The sequence below is a fragment of the Elephas maximus genome, chromosome 2, assembly GCF_024166365.1.
Source record: "Elephas maximus indicus isolate mEleMax1 chromosome 2, mEleMax1 primary haplotype, whole genome shotgun sequence".
Lineage (NCBI taxonomy): Eukaryota > Metazoa > Chordata > Mammalia > Proboscidea > Elephantidae > Elephas > Elephas maximus.
In genome coordinates, this window is record NC_064820.1 from 42,699,128 (window position 1) to 42,720,401 (window position 21,274).

The 21,274-nt window shown below is 39.7% G+C and overlaps 1 protein-coding gene across 4 annotated transcripts in view; it reads right to left on the reverse strand.

Moving 5' to 3' along the window:
• Nucleotides 1-9,066, reverse strand: part of CPLANE1 (ciliogenesis and planar polarity effector complex subunit 1) — a 182,258-nt gene extending 173,192 nt beyond the window's left edge. For 3 of the 4 annotated variants that reach the window (XM_049862496.1, XM_049862491.1, XM_049862512.1), the window contains exons 1-6: nucleotides 8,914-9,066; nucleotides 8,341-8,461; nucleotides 4,206-4,336; nucleotides 2,812-2,947; nucleotides 2,572-2,691; nucleotides 325-557 (exon numbers count right to left, since the gene is read on the reverse strand). In XM_049862496.1, the coding sequence (XP_049718453.1) occupies nucleotides 325-557; nucleotides 2,572-2,691; nucleotides 2,812-2,947; nucleotides 4,206-4,286 (570 nt within the window). In that variant the 5' untranslated portion in view covers nucleotides 4,287-4,336; nucleotides 8,341-8,461; nucleotides 8,914-9,066. Of the gene's footprint in view, nucleotides 1-324; nucleotides 558-2,571; nucleotides 2,692-2,811; nucleotides 2,948-4,205; nucleotides 4,337-8,340; nucleotides 8,462-8,913 lie in introns of those variants that run through there. The other variant, XM_049862506.1, reaches the window with a different exon arrangement.
• Between the last annotated feature and the right edge of the window lie 12,208 nt (nucleotides 9,067-21,274).

Genomic DNA, 21,274 nt, shown 5'->3' on the forward strand with positions numbered 1-21,274 from the left:
AAATTAAATGGCTTACTTAATATCACTCAATTCTAGTTTGTTAAATTACAAATAAAGTTATATTTAAAATCCAGGTAAAGAAAAAGCAGATTCTAAGTTCAAACAACTTTTAATATTTTTTTAAAAATGTAACCAAGAAATAAAAAACTATCTTTTCCATACAATAATTTCACAGTTACTATAACAATTTTGTATAACAATTAATGATGACTAGAGATACAAAGCTATGTCACTACACATTCTGCTGAATAACTTCACAGATAGTGTCTGTTATTAGAGTCTGAGATCACAACCCTTATAACCCCTATCTGATTTGGATTTTACCTCATTTTTTATGAAAACGGCATGTATCACAGCTTCTTTATCTTCAGTGGAAGGCAAAAGAACTGTCTCCTCAGGTCTGATCTGGGACCACTGGCCCACCAGTGAAGGACTTTTAGAAGAGACGATATTCTTAGAATCCAAATACTCCCAAAGGAATGTGCAACCAGAGGGCATTGTAAGCAGAACTCTTTTCCCATCTCCAGATACATATAAATACAATCTCAAAGAGCTTGCTTAAACAAAAAAAAAAAAAAAAAGAAATTAAACCTCTAAAGCCCGAATTCCCCCCACAAAGTACATAATTTATCTATTCCAGACAATAAGAAACCCAAATGATCTTACCACTCAGGATGTTAAAATAAGGTTGTTGTTAGTTGCCATCGAGTTGATTCCGACTCATGGCGAACTTGTGTGTGCAATGTAGAACTGCTCCATAAGGTTTTCAAGGTTGTGACTTTTGGAAGCAGATTGCCAGGCCTATCTTCCAAGGCACCTCTGGGTGGGTTCAAACGACCAATCTTTTGGCCAGTAGTTGAGTGTTTAACTGTTTACACCACCCAAGGACTCCTTAAAACTAAGGTGCTAGTAATAAATTAAAAGTACAAATAATAGTAAAATTTATGAAGTACTTAATATGCGATATCAAGAACTCACTGTTAAACAGATATGTTAGCCATGCCAGACTTCTTTTGCAAGACGAATCTGGGTATCACAGATAAACATCAGCAAATAAAATATACACACATACGTGTATATATATATATATATCTTTTATATATAAATGTGTGTGTTTTTTTTTACATACCTACTCCTCACTTATCAACTATCTCATTATCTCATATTTTGTATTTACAACAAAAGTAAAGAATCTACTCTTCTACTATTTTGATCATTAACGACATAGGTCTAATAGTAATGAATGCCAAGGCGCGATGGGAGGGTAATGATGCTGTGCGATGGCTGTGATTAACAGGTAACGTTATATGTCAACTTGGCTGGGCCATGATTCTAACAGGTTTGGCAATTATGCAATGATGTAATTTGGCAGTTATGTAATGATGCAGTCATCCTCCATTTTGTGACCTGATGTGGTCATCATCTATTTTCACATAACACAGATTTTCACATAAGGCTGATTTTTGCATAATGACCTGGTCTTTGGAATCTAACCATGTCAATAAATGAGAAGTGGGTACAAATATACAAATACGTGTGTGTGTGTGTTGTGTGTTGTGTGTGGAGCCCTGGTGGCACAGTGGTTAAGAGCTTGACTGCTAACCAAAATATCAGCAGTTCAAATCCACCAGCCGCTTCTTGGAAATCCTATGGGGCAGTTCTACTCTATCCTACAGGATCGCTAGGAGTCAGAATCAACTCAACCACAATGGGTTTGTTTTCCTTTTAATGTGTGTGTGTGTGTGTATATATATACACATACATGTATACATACACATACATACATACTAATACACTGGAGCCCTGGTGGTGCAGTGGTTAAGAGTTCAGCTGCTAACCAAAAGGTTGGCAGTTCAAATCCACCAGCTGCTCTTTGGACATAGTATGGGGCAGTTCTACTTTATCCTATAGGGTCACTATGAGCCAGAACCAACTCAACGGCACCTAATAAGAAATACACACATATACACTATGTGTATATACACATACAAATATATACATTTTATACACACACACACATATATATATATATACATACAAACACATACATATATATACATTGGAGACCTGGTGGTGAAGTGGCTAAATGTTCGAATGCTAACCAAAAGGTTGGTAGTTCGAATCCACCAGCCACTCCTTGGAAATCCTATGGGGCAGTTCTACTCTATACTATAGGGTCACTGTGAGCTGAATATACATTATATGTATATAGACATATATACATTTTATAAAGGGAAATATATATATTTTTTAAAAATTCATTGCTGTCGAGTCAGTAGACATATATATGTATATGTTATATTATATATATAAGGACACCCTGGTGGCATAGTGGTTAAGAGTTATGGCTGCTATTCAAAAGGTTGGCAGTTCTAATCCACCAGGTGCTCCTTGGAAACCCCATGGGGCAGTTCTGCTCTGTCCTATAGGATCGCTATGAGTTAGAGTCACCTCAATGGCAATGGGTTTTTGATATATATACTAGAGATACAATAGTAACAGGAAAATAGTTCATCCTCTTTTCTTCTTATTTATCATGTAAAACCAATTTAAATAAATAACAATCCCCACCTACTGCAGCTTTAATCATTTCATTAGGCTCTTTAGATGCTTGTATAGTTTTCAAACAATCTTGATCTTTGTTCCAAAGAAAAAGTTCGCCTGTAGTGAGTACCCCAGCCAGCCAGGCATCTATTTTCAAAATAAAAAGAAATGTAATACTGATGACGTAATATATTTCCCTTATCTATAACCTGAATTATTAAAAAGTACACTTAATCTGGCATTTTAAAAATATCAGTACTACTTAACCATTACTGGACGTTGTTAGGACAATAACATCTTTCAGCAAAGGCTGCAGAATAGGAATTTTCTTCTTTGTCCTTCCTGAGTGTAAATTAATTTCATTTATGAATTTATCATCCAAAAGAAAAACAGCTTCATTTTCCTAAGAGAAAAAATATGTGAAGGATTTAAAAGGTGCCGAAGTCAAGTCCATTTAATGTCTCATCTAAACAAATTATCTTAGAAAGGAAAACAAAGTGGAAACATTTAAGAAAGATCATACATTTGTACCTCAAATCATAAGACGAACATTAAAGTTGATACCATAAAGGAACCTAAAGATTTTTCAATCTATTTTAAAATACCTCTTATCAGAATTACTAGGCACGATGACATAATGATTGCATTTAAATTTCTTTGGAGTTTAAAATTACAGGAGTGTCTCCAAATTCTGCTAGCCAAAATTAGGCTGCCTGCTGTTTAACCTTAACAATTCATAACAGTAGTATGGGCAAGTTTTAAATTGCATGGTTAGGTTTCAACAGATATGGCTTCTGAAATTCATAAACTCAACTCTGATAATTTTTTATTATCTAGCAAAATATGGTGCTTTTTAATTAACCTTGTTTTCATATATTCTAGGGCAGTGGTTTTTACAGTCATTGAATCAGCAGTATCAGCAACACCAAAGCATATTTTAGAAATGCAGATTTTCCAACCCCACCCAGACCTACTTAATCAGAAACTTTGGGAGTAGGGTCCAGCAATCTGTGTTGTATTATCAAGGTCTCTAGAGAATTCTCAAGTATCCTAAAGTTTGAGAACCACTGTAAGGGTCCTAGGGGAAGTGAATTAATGGTGTTATTTCTCACAAGAAATTTGACACTATTTCTTTTGTAATTTTAATAATCTTAAGAGGCTTGCCCACTTTCCCTAAGGCAAATAATCTATCCCATATGTCCTGAATGATGTTCCTGGATTGTTAATGTATTGTGGGCTATTTCTTCCCTTGTAGTTCTAAGGGGCACTTTATAGCACAAACACAGAAATCATAATGGAAGTAAAAACTCAACTGATTGTTCTGGAAGGAGAGAGTTTAAGAGATTAAATATTCCCTTTTGATACATACCATCTCAACATACTTAAAAATACAGAAAAAAAATTTTTTGAAAGTTGAACTCTGTTCTAGATAGACCACGTAACTTTCTGGAAAAATTTAGACCACTTAACTTTCTGGAAACACGAACATGCTCATTGTAATAAAACGAAACACACATATACAAATTCTGTTCAGTGAGCAGGTAATCCTTCTAATTTGTGTTTTCTTTCTGTAAGGACACATTACATTCCTACATCTTATAGGCAGAACGTACATTTAACCCATATTAAAATTGGTATTGGGTGAATAAAGAAAATTCTACCTGTCCCAACCAAGAGACTCGTGGCCACGGTTTTTTCTGCTTGATACTTGTTGATGTCAAAACTTCTAATCTTATCTCCATGCTTGTCAAGATTGTGGAAGATCAGCTGAGTAAGTAACAGTCATAAGATGCTGCAAATAACAATAATAACCCAAAATATTTACTGAGGATCTTAATTTAGAATTTTTGTAAACTTTTAGTGTATTACTTTCTCACCAGCTTAACTTTCTTTTTAAGGTAAGAGAATAATAATGCATCCAGCACTTCATTTTATCTGTTGAATAGTCAGGCAAAATGTACTTGCTTTTTTGACAAGCTATTTCTTAAAATATGAAGATAAACATGAACTAGGAAAGGATCCCGACAATAAAGTTTCTATGTGATTTTCTTTTCTCAGTGTGGCAGATTGTACTTTCCAAAGACGGTCACACAATGTATTCCCCAAAGAGGGTCACAACAGTATCTCCCATTCCATATGCTCTTCTTACAATGTGACTTTATGCTCCTCCAATTGAAAGGTATAGTCTATGCCTCTTCCCTTGAAACGGCCGAAGATTTTATGACTAAAGAGAATTAAAAAATATTTTAAACATACCAGAATAACAGAATCAACCAAACCTGGAGTGTGAGAAATTCTATAGTATAAATAATGCAGCTTCCTCAACAAATAAATGTTATTAAAAGAAAAAAAAATGGGTGGGGGGACTGCTACATATTAAGAGTTAAGAGACGTAACAACCAAACGCAATATACGGAGACTTTTGGACCCTGATTCAAATAAACCAATTGTGAAACGATATTCACCACATACAAACCAGCAATCCCAATCCTGGGTATATATACCCAGGAAAATGAAAGGAGTGCAAAGAGAAATCTGTGCACCAATGCATGCTGCAGCACTTTTTACAACAGCCAAAAGATGCAAACAATGGAAATGCCCATCAATAGACGAATGGATAAACAGAACATGGCATATACATATAACGGAATATTACCCAGCCATAAGAAAGAAATGGAAGTCCTGATGAATACCAGAACATGGATGAACTTTTTTAAAACATTATGCTCAGTGAAATAAGTTCGTCTCAAAAAGACAAATACTATATGCTCTCACTTATATGAAATAAGCAAATATACAGAAATCAGAGATTTTAAGCGGCTACCAGGAGAGGGAAGCCCTGGTGGCACAGTGGTTAAGAGCTTGGCTGCTAACCAAAAGTCTGGCAGCTGCTCCTTGGAAACCCTATGGGGCAGTTCTACTCTATCCTATCGTGTCACTATGAGTCGGAATCGACTGGACAGCAACGAGTTTGGTTTGGTTTTTACCAGGAGAAGGAAGAAGGGAGGAAGGGGGAGTTTTTGTTTAGAGGGCATTGAGTTTATGTTAATAGTCGTGGAATAATTTGGAAAAGGATAGAGATAATTGTTGCACAACATGAAGAATGTGATCAATGTCAATGAAACATACATGTAGAAACTGAACTGGCAAATGTTCTGTTGTATGCATTTTTACCACAATTACAAACAAACAAAATAGATATTCAGGAGCTGCCAAAAAGAAGGAGGAAGATCTCTATGAATTGAGATTTATAGGATATATTGCTAGGTGAAAAAGTAAAGTGCAAAATAAAATCGTATGCTACTTTCTGTATAGGAAGGAAAAAAGAAAACATACGTATTGTTTAATTTTTCAAAGAGAAACACCAGAAAACGAAACAAAAATTAACACAATAGATTAACTACTAGAGGTAGGGCAAACAAAATGGAAAGGCTAGGGAGAGAGTGATATTTCTGAGTATGCTTTTTTGTACAGTTTTGACTTTTGGAAGCAGGTTAATTAAATCAACAAAAATGGGGTGGGACAAACCTACAACTTAATACAAAGAGAAGCAAATGAACCCAACTATATTTCAAATGAATAAAATTACCACACTGAAGGGAAAACGATTAATCTAAGTAACTTTTAAACACAGTATTTTACCTATATACTATCAGTGTGAAGATAAAAACAACTACAAATAAATCTTAAACTCCTCTTAGTAATTTTTTTTGTTGGGGTATGGGTATAAATTCTGAAGCTATTTTGTGTGTATTATAGGGTCATGCGAATGAGTGTACATACTGACGCTGATGGGAATCAGCATTCTTAGTGTAGAAAGGATACAATTATAGAATGAGGAAAAGTAAGGAAGACCCATGCGGAGTTGGGTTAGATAGAATTAGAGACTTCAGTATAAAAACTCATTATTTCTAGGTCTGGCCACTAAAGGGGCCTAAAAGCAGTAGAAACGAATACCCTGCACCCAGGTCTTGGTTTCTAAAAACCACTCCTCTCTAAGAGGAACCAAGGCTCCTTGAAAAAACAGCTCATTTCAGGACAGAGAGAAGGAACCAGATGAACCTGGAACATCTTGTTCCAAACAAAGAAAGTAAACGAATGATGGAGGACATGACAAAAAGAAAAACAGGAAAAAAAAGAAACAGGAACCAGCTTCAAGGGGAGTCCACAGGTCAAATCTGGGACACTTTAAGCATCAGAGTAAATAAGATGGGTAATGGGTTACACCTATTAAAGAATAAATGAGACCATACTAATACACTGGTAGAGGGAGAAAAATCATTTTGTAGCCATCACAGTAAAAACTGATTTCAGGCAAGAGACATCAATGAATGCTAAATCAGGCAAGAAGGAGAGGAAGGAATTCGATGAGGAACAGGATATTTACATAGTCTCAAGGTATCTGCCTGTAAATTACTTAGTATTAAAAAAAAAAAAACTATACAGGGGAGGAAAGGGATAATATCTTAACCAATACTGGGCAGACATCACGCTGCTCTTGATGTGATAGCCTGAAAAGGACATAACATTATTTATATAGTATTCTAGCCAAAAAATCCAAAACTTTAATCTATTCATGAGGGAATAAATCCAAATTGAGAAAATTCTACAAAATAATGGGCCACCATACCTTAAAAATGTCAATGTCATAAGAAACAAAGGTTCAGGAGCTGTTCCAGGGTCAAGATTAACGGAACAAGACAATCAAACACAATACAACATCCTGAAGTGTATGTATCCTGCTCCAGAAAAGAAAATTTGCTACAAAGGATATTACTGGGATGATTGATAAAATTGGAATATGGACTATACATTGATTAAGGTAATGTCCACTTTTTTTTTTTATCAATGCTAATTTTCCTGAATTTGATAACTGTACTGTAGGAAATATTGTACATGATAAACAACTGATTCTCAAACACTTCAGAAAAATGTGTGTGTATATATAAAAAAACAAAGCAAATTGGGCAAAACAAACAACTGGTCGATCTGGGTAAAACTTAAGAGTAAAAAAAAAGAGTAGTTCTTTATATTCTTGCCACTTCTCTGTAAACTTGAAATTACTTTAAAATTTAAAAAAGACAATCAGAGAAAATTGAACATGACTGGGTATTAAATGATATTAAGAAATTAATGTTAACTCTGGTGTTGTATGGTAATTCTACTACACTACACTAATGTTAAAAAAAAAAAAAAAAGAATCCTTATCTTTCCAAGACATGACAGATCCATACTTAAGTATTTACAGATGAAATAATAGGATGCCAGGGATTAAATATTCCTGACGAATACCTAATTTTTGCAGTTAAAATGTAAAAGCTAAAAAGACAGCCGACTATCTTAAGATTTCAAGATACAGCCCTTACAGAATTTGCTGACGGATGGTTTTTCATCTTTCCGAACTTTAAAAAACACCTCCGCTGTTGTGTAGCAAAAGGTTATTTATGTGGCACGAAACGAGAGACTGTAAGGGCTGACTCAATAGGGGGAGAGCAAATGGGAGAAGGGAGTAAGATGTATGTAAACCTACATGTGACAGACTGATTGGAATGGTAAATGTTCACTTGAAGCTTAATAAAAAAAAAAAAAAAGAGATTGACTTAAAATACAAAAAAAAAAAAAAGGTTATTTATGCCACACACTGCTGGCTCTCGAAACACTAATGTTACTCATGGATAATAATAAACATCATGAACCAAGTAAAATTATTTAATAGAAAAAAGTAAACAATCTTTAAAAACTCAATCACATTCACAAAATAGGAGTAATATGTTAAGTCTACAAAAAAAAAAGTACCTTTATTGAAAACAAATTGGCGAATACAGTTTCAAGAGGATAATCCAAGTTCTTCCTTGGTTCCCACCACGGACCAGTCTAAGAAATCGCGTCCATCCTTTGGTGCTCAATTTATCACTAACTAAAGTCAAACACAGGAGTTTCACCGTGACCACCTCCGACAAGTTATCCCTAGGGCTCTCTCTGAGGCTTCACCCCGGATCCCGGAAGGCTTGGTGGGGAGGCTGCCCTCTGCGTCCGTAAGGTGCCCATCGCGGCCTCTGAGGCGGGACAGCATCCTACGCCCGGCCAGGCGCGACCCCGGCCCCGGGAACCCCGAGCCTTCGCCAGCCTGAGGACGCGGCGGCGGGAAGGGCCGCCGGGAGGCTGGGGAAGGCCCAGGCGCTGGGAGGATGGGCCAGGACCGGGCGGTCGGAGTAGAGGAGGAGGCGGGGTGGCAGGAGATGGCTGGGATAAGGGAGACCTTGGACGTGGATCCTCGGAGGGGAATGGGGCGGGGCAGGGGGTGCCTGAGGACTGAATGGCGAGGAAGTGGCCGGGGACGTGAGGGGGAAGGAAATTGGGGGAAGTTACCTCCGCCACAATCAGGCCAGTCTGGGGCAGTCAAGGCGCGATGAGACGGGGACGGAAGATGCGGGGAGCAGGACCGAGCAGCAGAGGCGACGACTGTGGACCCAGCGGCCGCCCAGACGCGAGCCTGCGCCCTGACGACCGCGGGGGAGTCGGGGGGAGGCCGGCGCTCCAACGCGCCTGCTCCGAGTGGGCCCGGGAGCGCCGGCGGGAAGCTCACAGGCTCGCGCTGTCCGCCCCCCCTCTTTTCCCACAGAGTCTCTCCCAGTTCCCGCCCCTCATCTTCGGCGGTCGCGTCCTACCGCTCGTTCTGTCGGCTGTATCCCCTCCGCTTGCCACCCCACCTCCCGCTAGCTCTCTCCACCTCGGGTTCAGTGTGACCTTTATTCCCTGCCTCCTCCAAACGTTCCTCAGACACACGTGTTTTGAGTGCCCAGGCATTGTGCAGGGCTTTTCAGTGGAGTCTTTTAATAACCAACTAGTATGTAATTCAACAGAGAGCCTTCTTGGTGAAGACTTCCAGACACTTGAAAATAAAAGGGTTGTACACTGCCCTCCACAGATCAGGTGGGCAAATTACAACACAAAGTGTTCCATGCCCTCGCTATTATACAGACTTGTTTATTTACTGGCGCTGTTTTCGCCTCCTTCTCTCTCCAATCTGGGTCCAGCAGACTGACTAGGTACAGAGGTCACTAACGGGAAGCCCTAGGGCCATGTTCAACCTGGATAAGCATTTTTATATAGTATAAATGTGAATGCCTTAGGCGGTGCATTCTCTCAAGTTTCCTTACTTGCTCTCTTCTTCACATGTCTGGGTTACCGACCTCCGTTAGGCATCGTTAGCTTGTAGCCCTTGGCTAGGTAAGTTCAGCTGAGTAAATCACCACAACCCTCTCAACTGGAGAGCTCTTAGGTTGGTTTACTTCAGCAAACAAAGGATAAGGGACGGGAGGACTTTCCATAACATAATCACAACCGTGTTTCAGTGTTCCTTATTCTGGGATAAGTGGGACATCAACACTATTTATCCCTAAATTTATAAAACTGAGGTGGTTCAGATCCACTTAAAGTCACAAATGCCATATCTTACATGAACCTCTCAAGAGTTAGTACAAAACACTCAAGCAGAAAAATTCAAGAACTAAGAAATCTTTGCCTGTTCTCAGAATTTTAACCATTCCCGTTTCTAAGTCTTAATGTGAGCTTAAGATGTGCCCATCAACAGATGAATGGATAAACAAATGATGGTACATACACACAATGTAACACTATGCAACCATAAAGAACAATGATGAATCTGTGAAACATCTTACAACATGGATGAATCTGGAGGGCATTATGCTGAATGAAATAAGTCAATCACAAATGGACAAATATTGTTTGAGACCACTATTATCAAAACCCAACAAAAAGGTTTACATACAAAAAGAAACAATCTTTGATGCTTTTGATAGTACACAGATGTTAACTTTGGTGAAGGGAAAGGCACACAATATAGGGGAAGTGACGACAACTTGACCAAGGCAAAGTCACAGAAGCTCCCTAAGATACATCCAAATACCTTGAGGGACTAAGTTGCTGGGGCTGAGGGGTGAGGGCCATGGTCCTGGGGGACACCTAGGTCAATTAATATAACATAGATCAGCATTTCTCAAGCTGAAAGCAACTGAAAAAAAATTCAAGCCTCAAGTTGCAATACTGAAGGATTCTACAGGGAAAATATTAAACGACACAGGAAGCATCAAAAGAAGGTGGAAGGCATACACAGAGTCACTATACCAAAAAGAATTGGTTGACGTTCAACCACTTCAGGAGGTAGTGTGTAATCAAGAACCAATGGTATTGAAAGAATAAGTCGAAGCTGCACTGAAGGTATTGGGGAAAACAAGGCTCCAGGAATTGATGGAATACCAATTGAGATATTTCAACAAATGGACGTGCTCACTTGTCTATGCCAAGAAATTTGGGAGACAGCTACCTGGCCAACTGACTGGAAGAGATTCATATTTATGCCTATTCCAAAGAAAGGTGATCTAACCAAATGTGGAAATTATCGAACAATATCTTTAATATCACACACAAGTATAATTTTGCTGAAGAGCATTCAAAAACGGTTGCAGTAGTGCATCAGCATGGAACTGCCAGAAAATTCAACCCAGATTCAGAAGAGGACGTGGCATCAGGGATATCATAGCTGATGTCAGATAGACCCTGGCTGAAAGCAGAGAATATCAGAAAGATGTTTATCTGCATTTTACTGAATATGCAAATACATTCTACTGTGTGGATCATAACAAATTTTGGTAACATTGCAAAGAATGGGAATTACAGAACACTTAATTGTGCTCATGAGAAACCTGGACATGGATCAGGTAGTCGTTCAAACAGAACAAGGGGATACTGAGTGGTTTAAAGTCTGTGCATCAGGTTGTATCCTTTCAGCATAACTATTCAATCTGTACGCTGAGCAAATAATTTGAGAAGTTGGACTCTGTGAAGAAGAATGGGGCATCAGGATTGGAGGAACACTCATTATCAACGTGCATTATGCAGATGACACAACCTTGCTTACTGAAAGTGAAGAGGACTTGAAGCACTTACTCATGAAGATCAAAGACCACAGCCTTCAGTATGGATTACACCTCAACATAAAACAAAAATCCTCACAACTAGACCAATAAACAACATCTTGATAAACAGAGAAAAGACTGAAGTTGTCCATACTTGGATCCGCAATCAATACCCATGGAAGCAGCAGTCAGGAAGGAAATCAAAAGACACATTGCATCTGGCAAATTTGCTGCAAAAGACCTCTTTGAAGTGTTGAAAAGCAAAGATGTCACCTTGAGGTACGCCTGACCCTTGGGTGCTTTCAATCACCTCATATGTATGCGAAAGCTGAACTATGAATGAGGAAGACCAAAGTACTGATGCCTTTGAATTGTGGTGTTGGCAAAGAATATTGAATGTACCATGGACTGCCGAAAGAATGAACAAATCTGTCTTGGGAGAAGTACAACCAGAATGTTCCTTAGAAGTAAGGATAGCAAGACTATGTTTTGCATACTTTGGACATGTTATCAGGATGGATCAGTTCCTGGAGAAGGACATCATGTTTGGTAAAGTAGAGGGTCATCAAAAAAGAGGAAGACCCCCACTGAGGTGGACTGACACAGTGGCTGCAACAAGCATAACAATGATTGTAAGGATGGCACAGGATTGGGCACTGTATCATTCTGTTGAATATACGGTCACTATGAGTCAGAACTGACTTGATGGCACCTAACAACTTCATAAAGAAAATGTTCTACATCCTACTTCGGTGAGTAGTGTCTTGGGTCCTAAAAGCTTGCAAGCGGTCATCTGGTACATCTATTGGTCCCAACACGTTCAGAGCAAAGGAGAATGAAGTAAACCAAAGACACAAGGAAAATATCAGTCCAAGGGACTAATGGCCCACATGAACCACAGTGCCCACCAGCCTGAGTCCAGGAGAACTTAGATGGCACACAGCTACCACCACTGACCACTCTGGCAGGGATCACAATAGAGGGTCCCGGGCAGAGCAGGAGAAAAACGTAGAACAAAGTTCAAATACACAAAAATAAGACCAGATTTACTGGTCTGATGGTGGCTGGAGGAACCCCCAAGACTATGGCCCCCAGACACCCTTCTGACTCAGAACTAAAGCCACTCCGAAAGTCGACCTTTCAGCCAAAGATTAGACAGTTCTATTTTTATTACACAAACAATAGTACACGTGAGGAACATGCTTCTTCATTCAGTCGTGTATAGACCAAATGGGCAATACCTGCCAGAAGCAAAAACAAGAAGGCAGGAAGGGTCAGGAAAACTGGATGAATGGAAATTGAGAACCCAGGGTGGTAAGGAAAAGGGGAGGAGTGCTAACACATTGGAGGGATTGTAACTAATATCATGAAGCAAATTGTGTATAAAATTTTGGAATGAAAAACTAATTTGCGCTGTAAACTTTCACCTAAAACACAATAAAATTAAAAAAAAAAAAGGAACAAGCATTCTGCTTGGAGACTTGAAGCTGAGAATAAAACCTTTGTACTAGGTCCTATCTATCTTCTCTATAAAGGGATGAATGTCATTGATTCAAGTAGCCCTCGTGGCACACTGGTTAAAGCACTCAGCTGCTAACAAAAATGTTGGTGGTTCGAACCTACCAGCTGCTCTGGAAGAGAAAGATATGGCAGTTTGCTTCTGTAAAGATTACAGCCTTGGAGACCCTATGGCACAGTTCTACTCTGTCCTATAGGGGTCGCTATGAGTTGGAATCAACTCAACTGCAGTGGGTTTTTTGGTGATGGGTACTGTGGTGGCTTTGTAATATGTCAACTTGGCTAAGATGAATGACATTTTCCAAAATTCCCTCGCCTGTATATTTCTAGTTAGAGTGGACCACAAGAAAAATTCTTATGGGAGATTTGAAGGGCAAAAGCGAAGCAGCAGCCATTTTGTAGCTCACACATGTGGTTGCTTATCTACTAACAGATTTCATTGTTGCCAGGCAGTGGCAGGGCTTGCAGTTGCTCCACTGTCCCTGATAGCCTCCTTCTGAGTCTCCAACCCTTGGACCAGGTGATAAGTATTTAGCTCTGTGATGCAAGGTCCCAGTTACTGGAGGACACCAAAACCACCAAAGTGAGAACCAATAAGAACTGACAGGGGTTTTGCTCCATAACCTCCAGCTCATGCTTGTCAGTCCTAGTTTGTCCTTGTTCTCCCCCACTTTGCAGCCGTCTTCCCTGGCTGCCTGTGTGAACTCCGAGTTCTAGCATCAGGTGCAAAGATAGCCTTAACAAAAACTGCTTAACCAGCTCCCACAATTGCATAAAGTCAATCCTTGTAACAATACACACACACACACACACACATCCTCTTTTTCTAATGGCTCTGGTTTTTGGATTGAACTCTGACTGACATACACAGCATGTAAAGCAACTAGATTTAAAGAATATAAAATTGCTTCTCAAAATATCCTTTAAAAAATCATATCTCACAGCGTTAATAGACTACAAGCCATAACTAACAACACACAAACCCCAGAAGATAAGCTAGATAACTGGGATCTTCTAAAAATTAAACACTTATTCTCATCAAGAGACTTCACCAAAAGAGTAAAAAGAGAATCTACAGACTAGGAAAAATTTTTTGGCTATGACAAATTTGACAAAGTTCTAATCACTAAAATCTACAGGAAAATTCAACACCTCTACAACAAAAAGACAAATAATCCAGTTAAAAAATGGGCAAAGGAAATGAGCAGACACTTCACCAGAGAAGACATTCAAGTGGCTAACAGACACATGAGGAAATGCTCGTGATCACTAGCCATTAGAGAAAGGAAAATCAAAACCACAATGAGATACAATCTCACCCCACCATTACTGGCATGAATCAAAAAAACAGAAAAAAATTTTGGAGAGCCTGCAGGGAGATTGGAACTCTTATGCACTGCTCGAGGGAATGCAAAATGGTACAACCATTTTGGAAAATGATATGGCACTTTCTTAGAAAGCTAGAAATAGAAATACCATATGATCCAGCAATTCCACTCCTAGGAATATATCCTAGAAAAATAAGAGCCATCACATGAATAGACATATGCACACCCATGTTCATTGCAGCATTGCTCACAATAGCAAAAAGGTAGAGACAACCCAGATGCCCATCAATAGATGAATGGATAAACAAACTATGGTACATACACACAATGGAGTACTAGGCAATGATAAAGAACAATGATGAATCTGCGAAGCATCTCACAACATGAATAAATCTGGAGGGCATTATGCTGAGTGAAATAAACACAAAAGGACAAATATTGTATGAGACCATTACTATAAAAACCCATGAAAAGGTTTACACGCAAAAAGAAACAATTTTTGACCATTACAAGGGAGGGGAAGGGTGGGGATGGAAAAACACTAAATAGACAATAGGTAAGTGGTAACTTTGGTGAAATGTAAGACAGTACACAATACTGGTGAAGCCAGCATAACTAGTCAAAGGCAAGATCATCGAAGCTCCATAGACACATCCAAACACCCTGAGGGACTGAATTACTGGGCTGAAGGCTGTGGGAACCATGGTTGGGGAACATCTAGCTAAACTGGCATAACGTAGTTTATAAAGAAAATGTTCTACGATCTACTTTGGTGAGTAGCATCTGGGGCCTTAAAAGCTTGTGAGTGGCCATCTAAGATACTCCACTGGTCTCATCCCATCTGGAGCAAGGGAGAATGAAGAAAACCAGAGACACAAGGGAAAGATTAGTCCAAAGGACTAATGGACGACAACTACCACTGCCTCCACCAGACTGAGTCCAGTACAACTAGATATTGCCTGATTACCACCACTGACTGTTCTGACAGGGATCACAATAGAGGGCCCTGCACAGAGCTGGAGAAAAATGTAGAACAAAATTCTAACTCACAAAAAAGACCAGACTTACTGGCCTGACAGAGGCTGGAGAAACATGGAGAGTATGACCCCCAGACACCCTTTTAGCTCAGTAATGAGGTCACTCCTGAGGTTCATACTTCTGCCAAAGATTAGACCGACTCATAAAACAAAACAAGTCTAAAGAGGCACACCAGTCCAGAGGCAAGGACTAGAAGGCAGGACAGGACAGAAAAGCTGGTAATAGGGAACCCAGTGTCAAGAAGGGAGAGTGCTTACATGTTGTGAAGTTGGTAGCCGATGTTGCAAAACAATATGTGTACTAATTGTTTAATGAGAAGCTAGTTTGTTCTGTAAACTTTCATGTAAAGTACAATAAAAAAAAATAATCTATTATGGTAGCAAGTAGTAGTTGTTGTTATTAGGTGCCATCGAGTCGGTTCCGACTCACAGTGACCCTATGCACAACAGAACGAAACACTGCCTGGTCCTATGCCATCCTTACAATCATTGTTATGCTTAAGCCCATTGTTGCAGCCACTGTGTCAATCCACCTCCACCTCGTTGAGGGCCGTCCTCTTTTCAGCTGACCCTGTACTTTGCCAAGCATGATGTCCTTCTCCAGAGATTGATCCCTCCTGACAACATGTCCAAAGTATGTAAGAAGCAATCTCGCCACCCCTGCTTCTAAGGAACATTCTGGTTGTACTACTTCCAAGACAGATTTATTTGTTCTTCTGGCAGTCCATAGTATATTCAATATTCTTCGCCAACGCCACAATTCAAAGGCATCAACTCTTCTTCAGTCTTCCTTATTCATTGTCCAGCTTCCATATGCATATGATGCGACTGAAAATATCATGGCTCGGGTCAGGCGCACCTTAGTCTTCAAGGTGACATCTTTGTATTATAATGACATGTGCAAAGAGCTGGAAATGGAAAACCAAAAGGGAAGAACACACTCGGTGTTTCTCAAGCTGAAAGAACTGAAGAAAAAATTCAAGCCTCGAGTTGCAATATTGACGGATTCTATGGGGAAAATATTAAATGACTCAGGAAGCATCAAAAGAAGATGGAAGGAATACACAGAGTCATTATACCAAAAAAGAATCAGTCGATGTTCAACCATTTCAAGAGGTAGCATATGATCAGGAACCGATGGTACTGAAGGAAGAAGTCCAAGCTGCTCTGAAGGCATTGGCAAAAAACAAGGCTCCAGGAATTGATGGGTTATTGATTGAGATGTTTCAACAATGAGGTGCAGCGCTGGAGGTGCTCACTCTTCTATGCCAAGAAATATGGAAGACAGCTACCTGGCCAACTGACTGGAAGAGATCCATATTTATGCCTATTCCCAAGAAAGGTGATCCAACCAAACGTGGAAATTATAGAACAATATCATTAATGTCACACGCAAGCAAAATTTTGTGAAAGATCATTCAAAAACGGCTGCAGCAGTATATCAACAGGGAACTGCCAGAAATTCAGGCTGCTTTTAGAAGAGGATGTGGAACCAGGGATATCATTGCTGATGTCAGATGGGTCCTGGCTGAAAGCAGAGAACACCAGAAGGATGTTTACCTGTGTTTTATTGACTATGCAAAGGCATTTGACTGTGTGGATCATAACAAATTATGGATAATGTTGCAAAGAATAGGAATTAATTGTGCTCATGAGGAACCTTTACATAGATCAAGAGGCAGCTGTTCGGACAGAACAAGGGGATACTGCGCGGTTTAAAGTCAGGAAAGTTGTGCACCAGGGTTGTATTCTTTCACCATACCTATTCAATCTGTATGCTGAGCAAATAATATGAAAAGCTGGACTATATGAAGAAGAACGGGGCATCAGGTTTGGAGGAAGATTCATTAACAACCTGCGTTATGCAGATGACACAACCTTGCTTACTGAAAGTGAAGAGGACTTCAAGCACTTACTAATGAAGATCAAAGACCACAGCCTTCAGTATGGATTGCACCTCAACTTAAAGAAAACAAATATCCTCACAACTGGACCAATGAGCAACATCATGATAAATGGAGGAAAGATTGAAGTTGTCAAGGGTTTCATTTTACTTGGATCCCCAATCAACAGCCATGGAAGCAGCAGTCAAGAAATCAAAAGACGCATTGCATTGGATAAGTCTGCTGCAAAGGACCTCTTTAAAGTGTTGAAGAGCAAAGATGTTATGATAGCAAGAGGGCTATAGATATTCTAGAACTTATACTGTCATAACTCACCATTCAAAAGAAAAAGGATCTTCTATCCCTTTAAAGTGTGCTTCAATCTAATTAGATCAATTTAAGTTGAATATCCACCTTGAGTCAACCCATGTGTCCTAAGGAAAATCATGCACTTATTGACTTAGTCTTGGGTTAACTGTCATTTTTAAACCAATTGCTGGCAAGATGAGTGGGATTGTGTTGATTGGTTTAGGCCAGTCAAGGCCCATTCCTGAAGCTAGGGATGGGGTCAGTTTCCTTCAAACATGTATAATAAGTAAGGGGTGAAATGGATGAAATGGAGGTGTAGGGTAATGCTGTTCAGCTATATGCATCCCCTCCTAATGGAATCAGCTTTGCTCTTCCCCCAAGCATGCTGGGGATGAATTCAGGATGGATTCAGGCTAAGGTACAATGCCGGTAATGGCATGACTGGGCCAGTGGCTAAGGTGGAGAAATGCCTTAGCAACAGGAAGGAAAACTTCTGGGCCTGGACACGAAGTCCCTGGGAACATTGACTGCCCAAGAACATGGGAGAAAAGCAATGAGCCTTGGTCCCAGCTGGAATGGAATATAAGCCTGTGTCCCTTGCTAGGGGGTTGAAGAGTGCTAAACTGGTCCAGCTGCCACCCTAGGCCATGCTCCTGTAAGTAAGCTTCCCAAATAAACCATATGTCATGATCACCAGTTCTGGAGTCTTTCTTTGGTCTCTTGAATATGCAGCTGGCCTTGGGTTCAGGTGCCATGGGGTTGTTACCCAACAGGAGGCAACCAATAATACCATTGCATACAAACCCATAATCACCATAAATCATTGCACTGACATTTTTGAATGTTTACATTGAAACATCAATCACATCCTTGGCCTTACTGTGTTTTCATAACCAGGAAAGATCCCTAGTTTCCAACTGAAAAAGATAATGGGAAGGTGTCTTAAAAAAAGAAAGGAAGGAAGGAAAGAAAGAAGAAAGGAATGAAGGAGAGAGGAAGAGTGAAAGGAAGGAGGAAGGGAGGGAGAAAGAGAAAAGAAGGAAGGAGAGAAGCAAGAAAGAAACGAAGGAAGGAAGCAAGCAAGAAAAGAGGGATACGTTGTTTTACTGAATCTCATTAATTCAATGATATTTTAAATATCACTTTCCTATTATCATCTCAGTTCATCTCCTAATTAAGCAGTAAAGAGATTTATTATCTCACATAACAAGGAGCATTGATAAAGTACTTTTAAGCACAGTACAACAGGGATCCAGGTTTTCTTCTCTGCAATTCTCTTGACTCTGCTTTCCTCCTTGGGTTGCTTCATCCTCTTGCTGGTAACAAGATGGTACAATTACAGAAAAAATACTCTCCAACAGAAGATGTCATCTATTTTTCCGTGTCTTGCTTGAGAGCAATAAAACCTTCCTTAGAAGCTACTCCGTAGATTTCTCCTCACATTTCACTGGCAAGAATGGAAACACATCACTCGCCTAAAGCAATAACTGACAGGGAGGATACCAAACTAAAATCTGTTGCCATCGATTCGATTCCTACTCATAGCGACCCTATAGGACAGAGTAAAACTGCCCCATAGGGTTTCCAAGGAGGGCTTGGCGGATTCCATCTGCCAACCTTTTGGTTAGCAGCTGCAGCTCTTAACCACTTTGCCACCAAATGGCCTAGGCCAATCGGGATTCACTCTCTGCAGCTGGTTTTGGGACCAGTTCCTTATCTCCCTCCTCCAGTCACATGGCCACATAGAAAATGTTGGAAAAAATAATGTCAGAGTTGTAACAGGTGGAGGAAAGAAGTGGAATGGATGTTACATAGACAATCAGTCATGTCTTCCATAGAAATCAAACAAGATTGCAATGGAAATAGCAAATCCTGAACTCTTCTTGTTACCAAGAGTGGTTCATTCTGGTTTGAACCTCTGCTGATAATTTGCATTTCTAACATGTTCCCATGCCATGCTAATGCTACTGGTTAGGAGCCAATTCTGACAATAACTAGTAGAGCAGTGGTTCTCAAAATTTATTATACATAAAAATCGCCTGGGAATCTTGTTAAACTGCAGATTCTGAGTCAGCGTATCTGGGGTAGAAATACAAATTCTCAGCAGGGGTTCCAACCGGAATGAACTGGTTTGAAGCCCTGCCTGTTACCTGACATGCAGCAGTTATATGTTTTCAATACACCTCCACTGCTTGTCAGTTGGAGGGTTAGTTCATTATATACTAAAGCGTTCAATAAGTAGGCACAGCCACTTTGACTGACAGGCTCCTAGTTCAATGCAAAACAAACAAACCTGTTGCCATCTAATTGATTCTGACTCAGTAACCCTATAGGACAGAGTATAACTGCCCCATAGGGTTTCCAAGGAGCAGCTGCTGACCTTTTGGTTAGCAGCCAAGCTCTTAGCCACTGCACCACCAGGGCTCCTCTATTAAATGAATTATACAACTGATTAGAGTTGACAGAGTTTTCAGAAACAAAAGACTTTGTTCCTTATGACAAGGACTATGGATCCACAGGTCATCTCGAGAGCAGAGCACCATCTCTAATTTCTCTTCCTAGGTTCTACTTCAGAATGTGGACCCACAATAGCTGTGCAGCCTGATAAAGGACTTTGCTGGTACGCCATGATTGTCTACCAAGCCACTGTTTGGTTTTTATTTTATTTTTGTTGTTGTTAAATGCCATCTGGTCGGTTCTGACTCATAGCAATCCTGTGTACAACACAACAAAACAACTGCCTGTTCTCCTGGCAGTCTGTGTTATGGTCAATACTGTTTGTTCTTCTAGCAGTCCATAGCATACTCAATATTCTTCACCAACACCATAATTCAAATGCATCAATTTCTTTTCAGTCTTCCTTATTCATTTTTCAGCTTTCCCATGCATATGAGATGATTGATAATGAAATGACTTGGGTTAGGTTCACCTAAGTCCTCAACGTGACATCTTTGCTTTTGAACACTTTAAAGAGGTCTTTTGCAGCAGATTTGCCCAGTGCAATGCGTCATTTGATTTCTTAACTGCTGCTTCCGTGGGCGTTGATCGTGGATCAAAGTAAAATGAAATCCTTGTCAACTTCAGTGTTTTCTCCATTTATCATGATGTTGTTTATTGGTCCAGTTGTAAGGATTTTTCTTTTTCTTTTTTTATGTTGACGTGTAATCCATACTGAAGGCTGTAGTCTTTGACCTCCTTCAGTAAGTGCTTCAAGTCCTCTTCACTTTCCACAAGCTAGGCTGTGTCACTGCATATTGCAGGTTGTTAACGATTCTTCTTCCAATCCTGATACTGTGTTCTTCTTCATATAGTCCAGCTTGTCAGATTATTTGCTCAGCATACAGATTGAATAAGTACGGTGAAAGTATACAACCCTGACACACTCCTTTCCTTATTTTAAACAAGACAGTATCTCCTTGTTCTGTTTGAATGACTGCCTCTTGGTCTGTGTACAGTTTCCGTATAAGGACAATTAAGTGTCCCATTCTTTGCAACGTTATCCATAATTTGTTCTGATCCACACAGAATGCCTTTGCATAGTCAATAAAGCACAGGCAAACATCTTTCTGATATTCTCTGCTTCCAGCCAGGATCTGACATCAGCAATGATATCCCTGGTTCCGTGTCCTCTTTTGAGTTCGGCTTGAATTTATGGCAGTTCTGTGTTGATATATTGCTGCAACCATTTTTGAAAGCTCTTTCAGCAAAATTATACT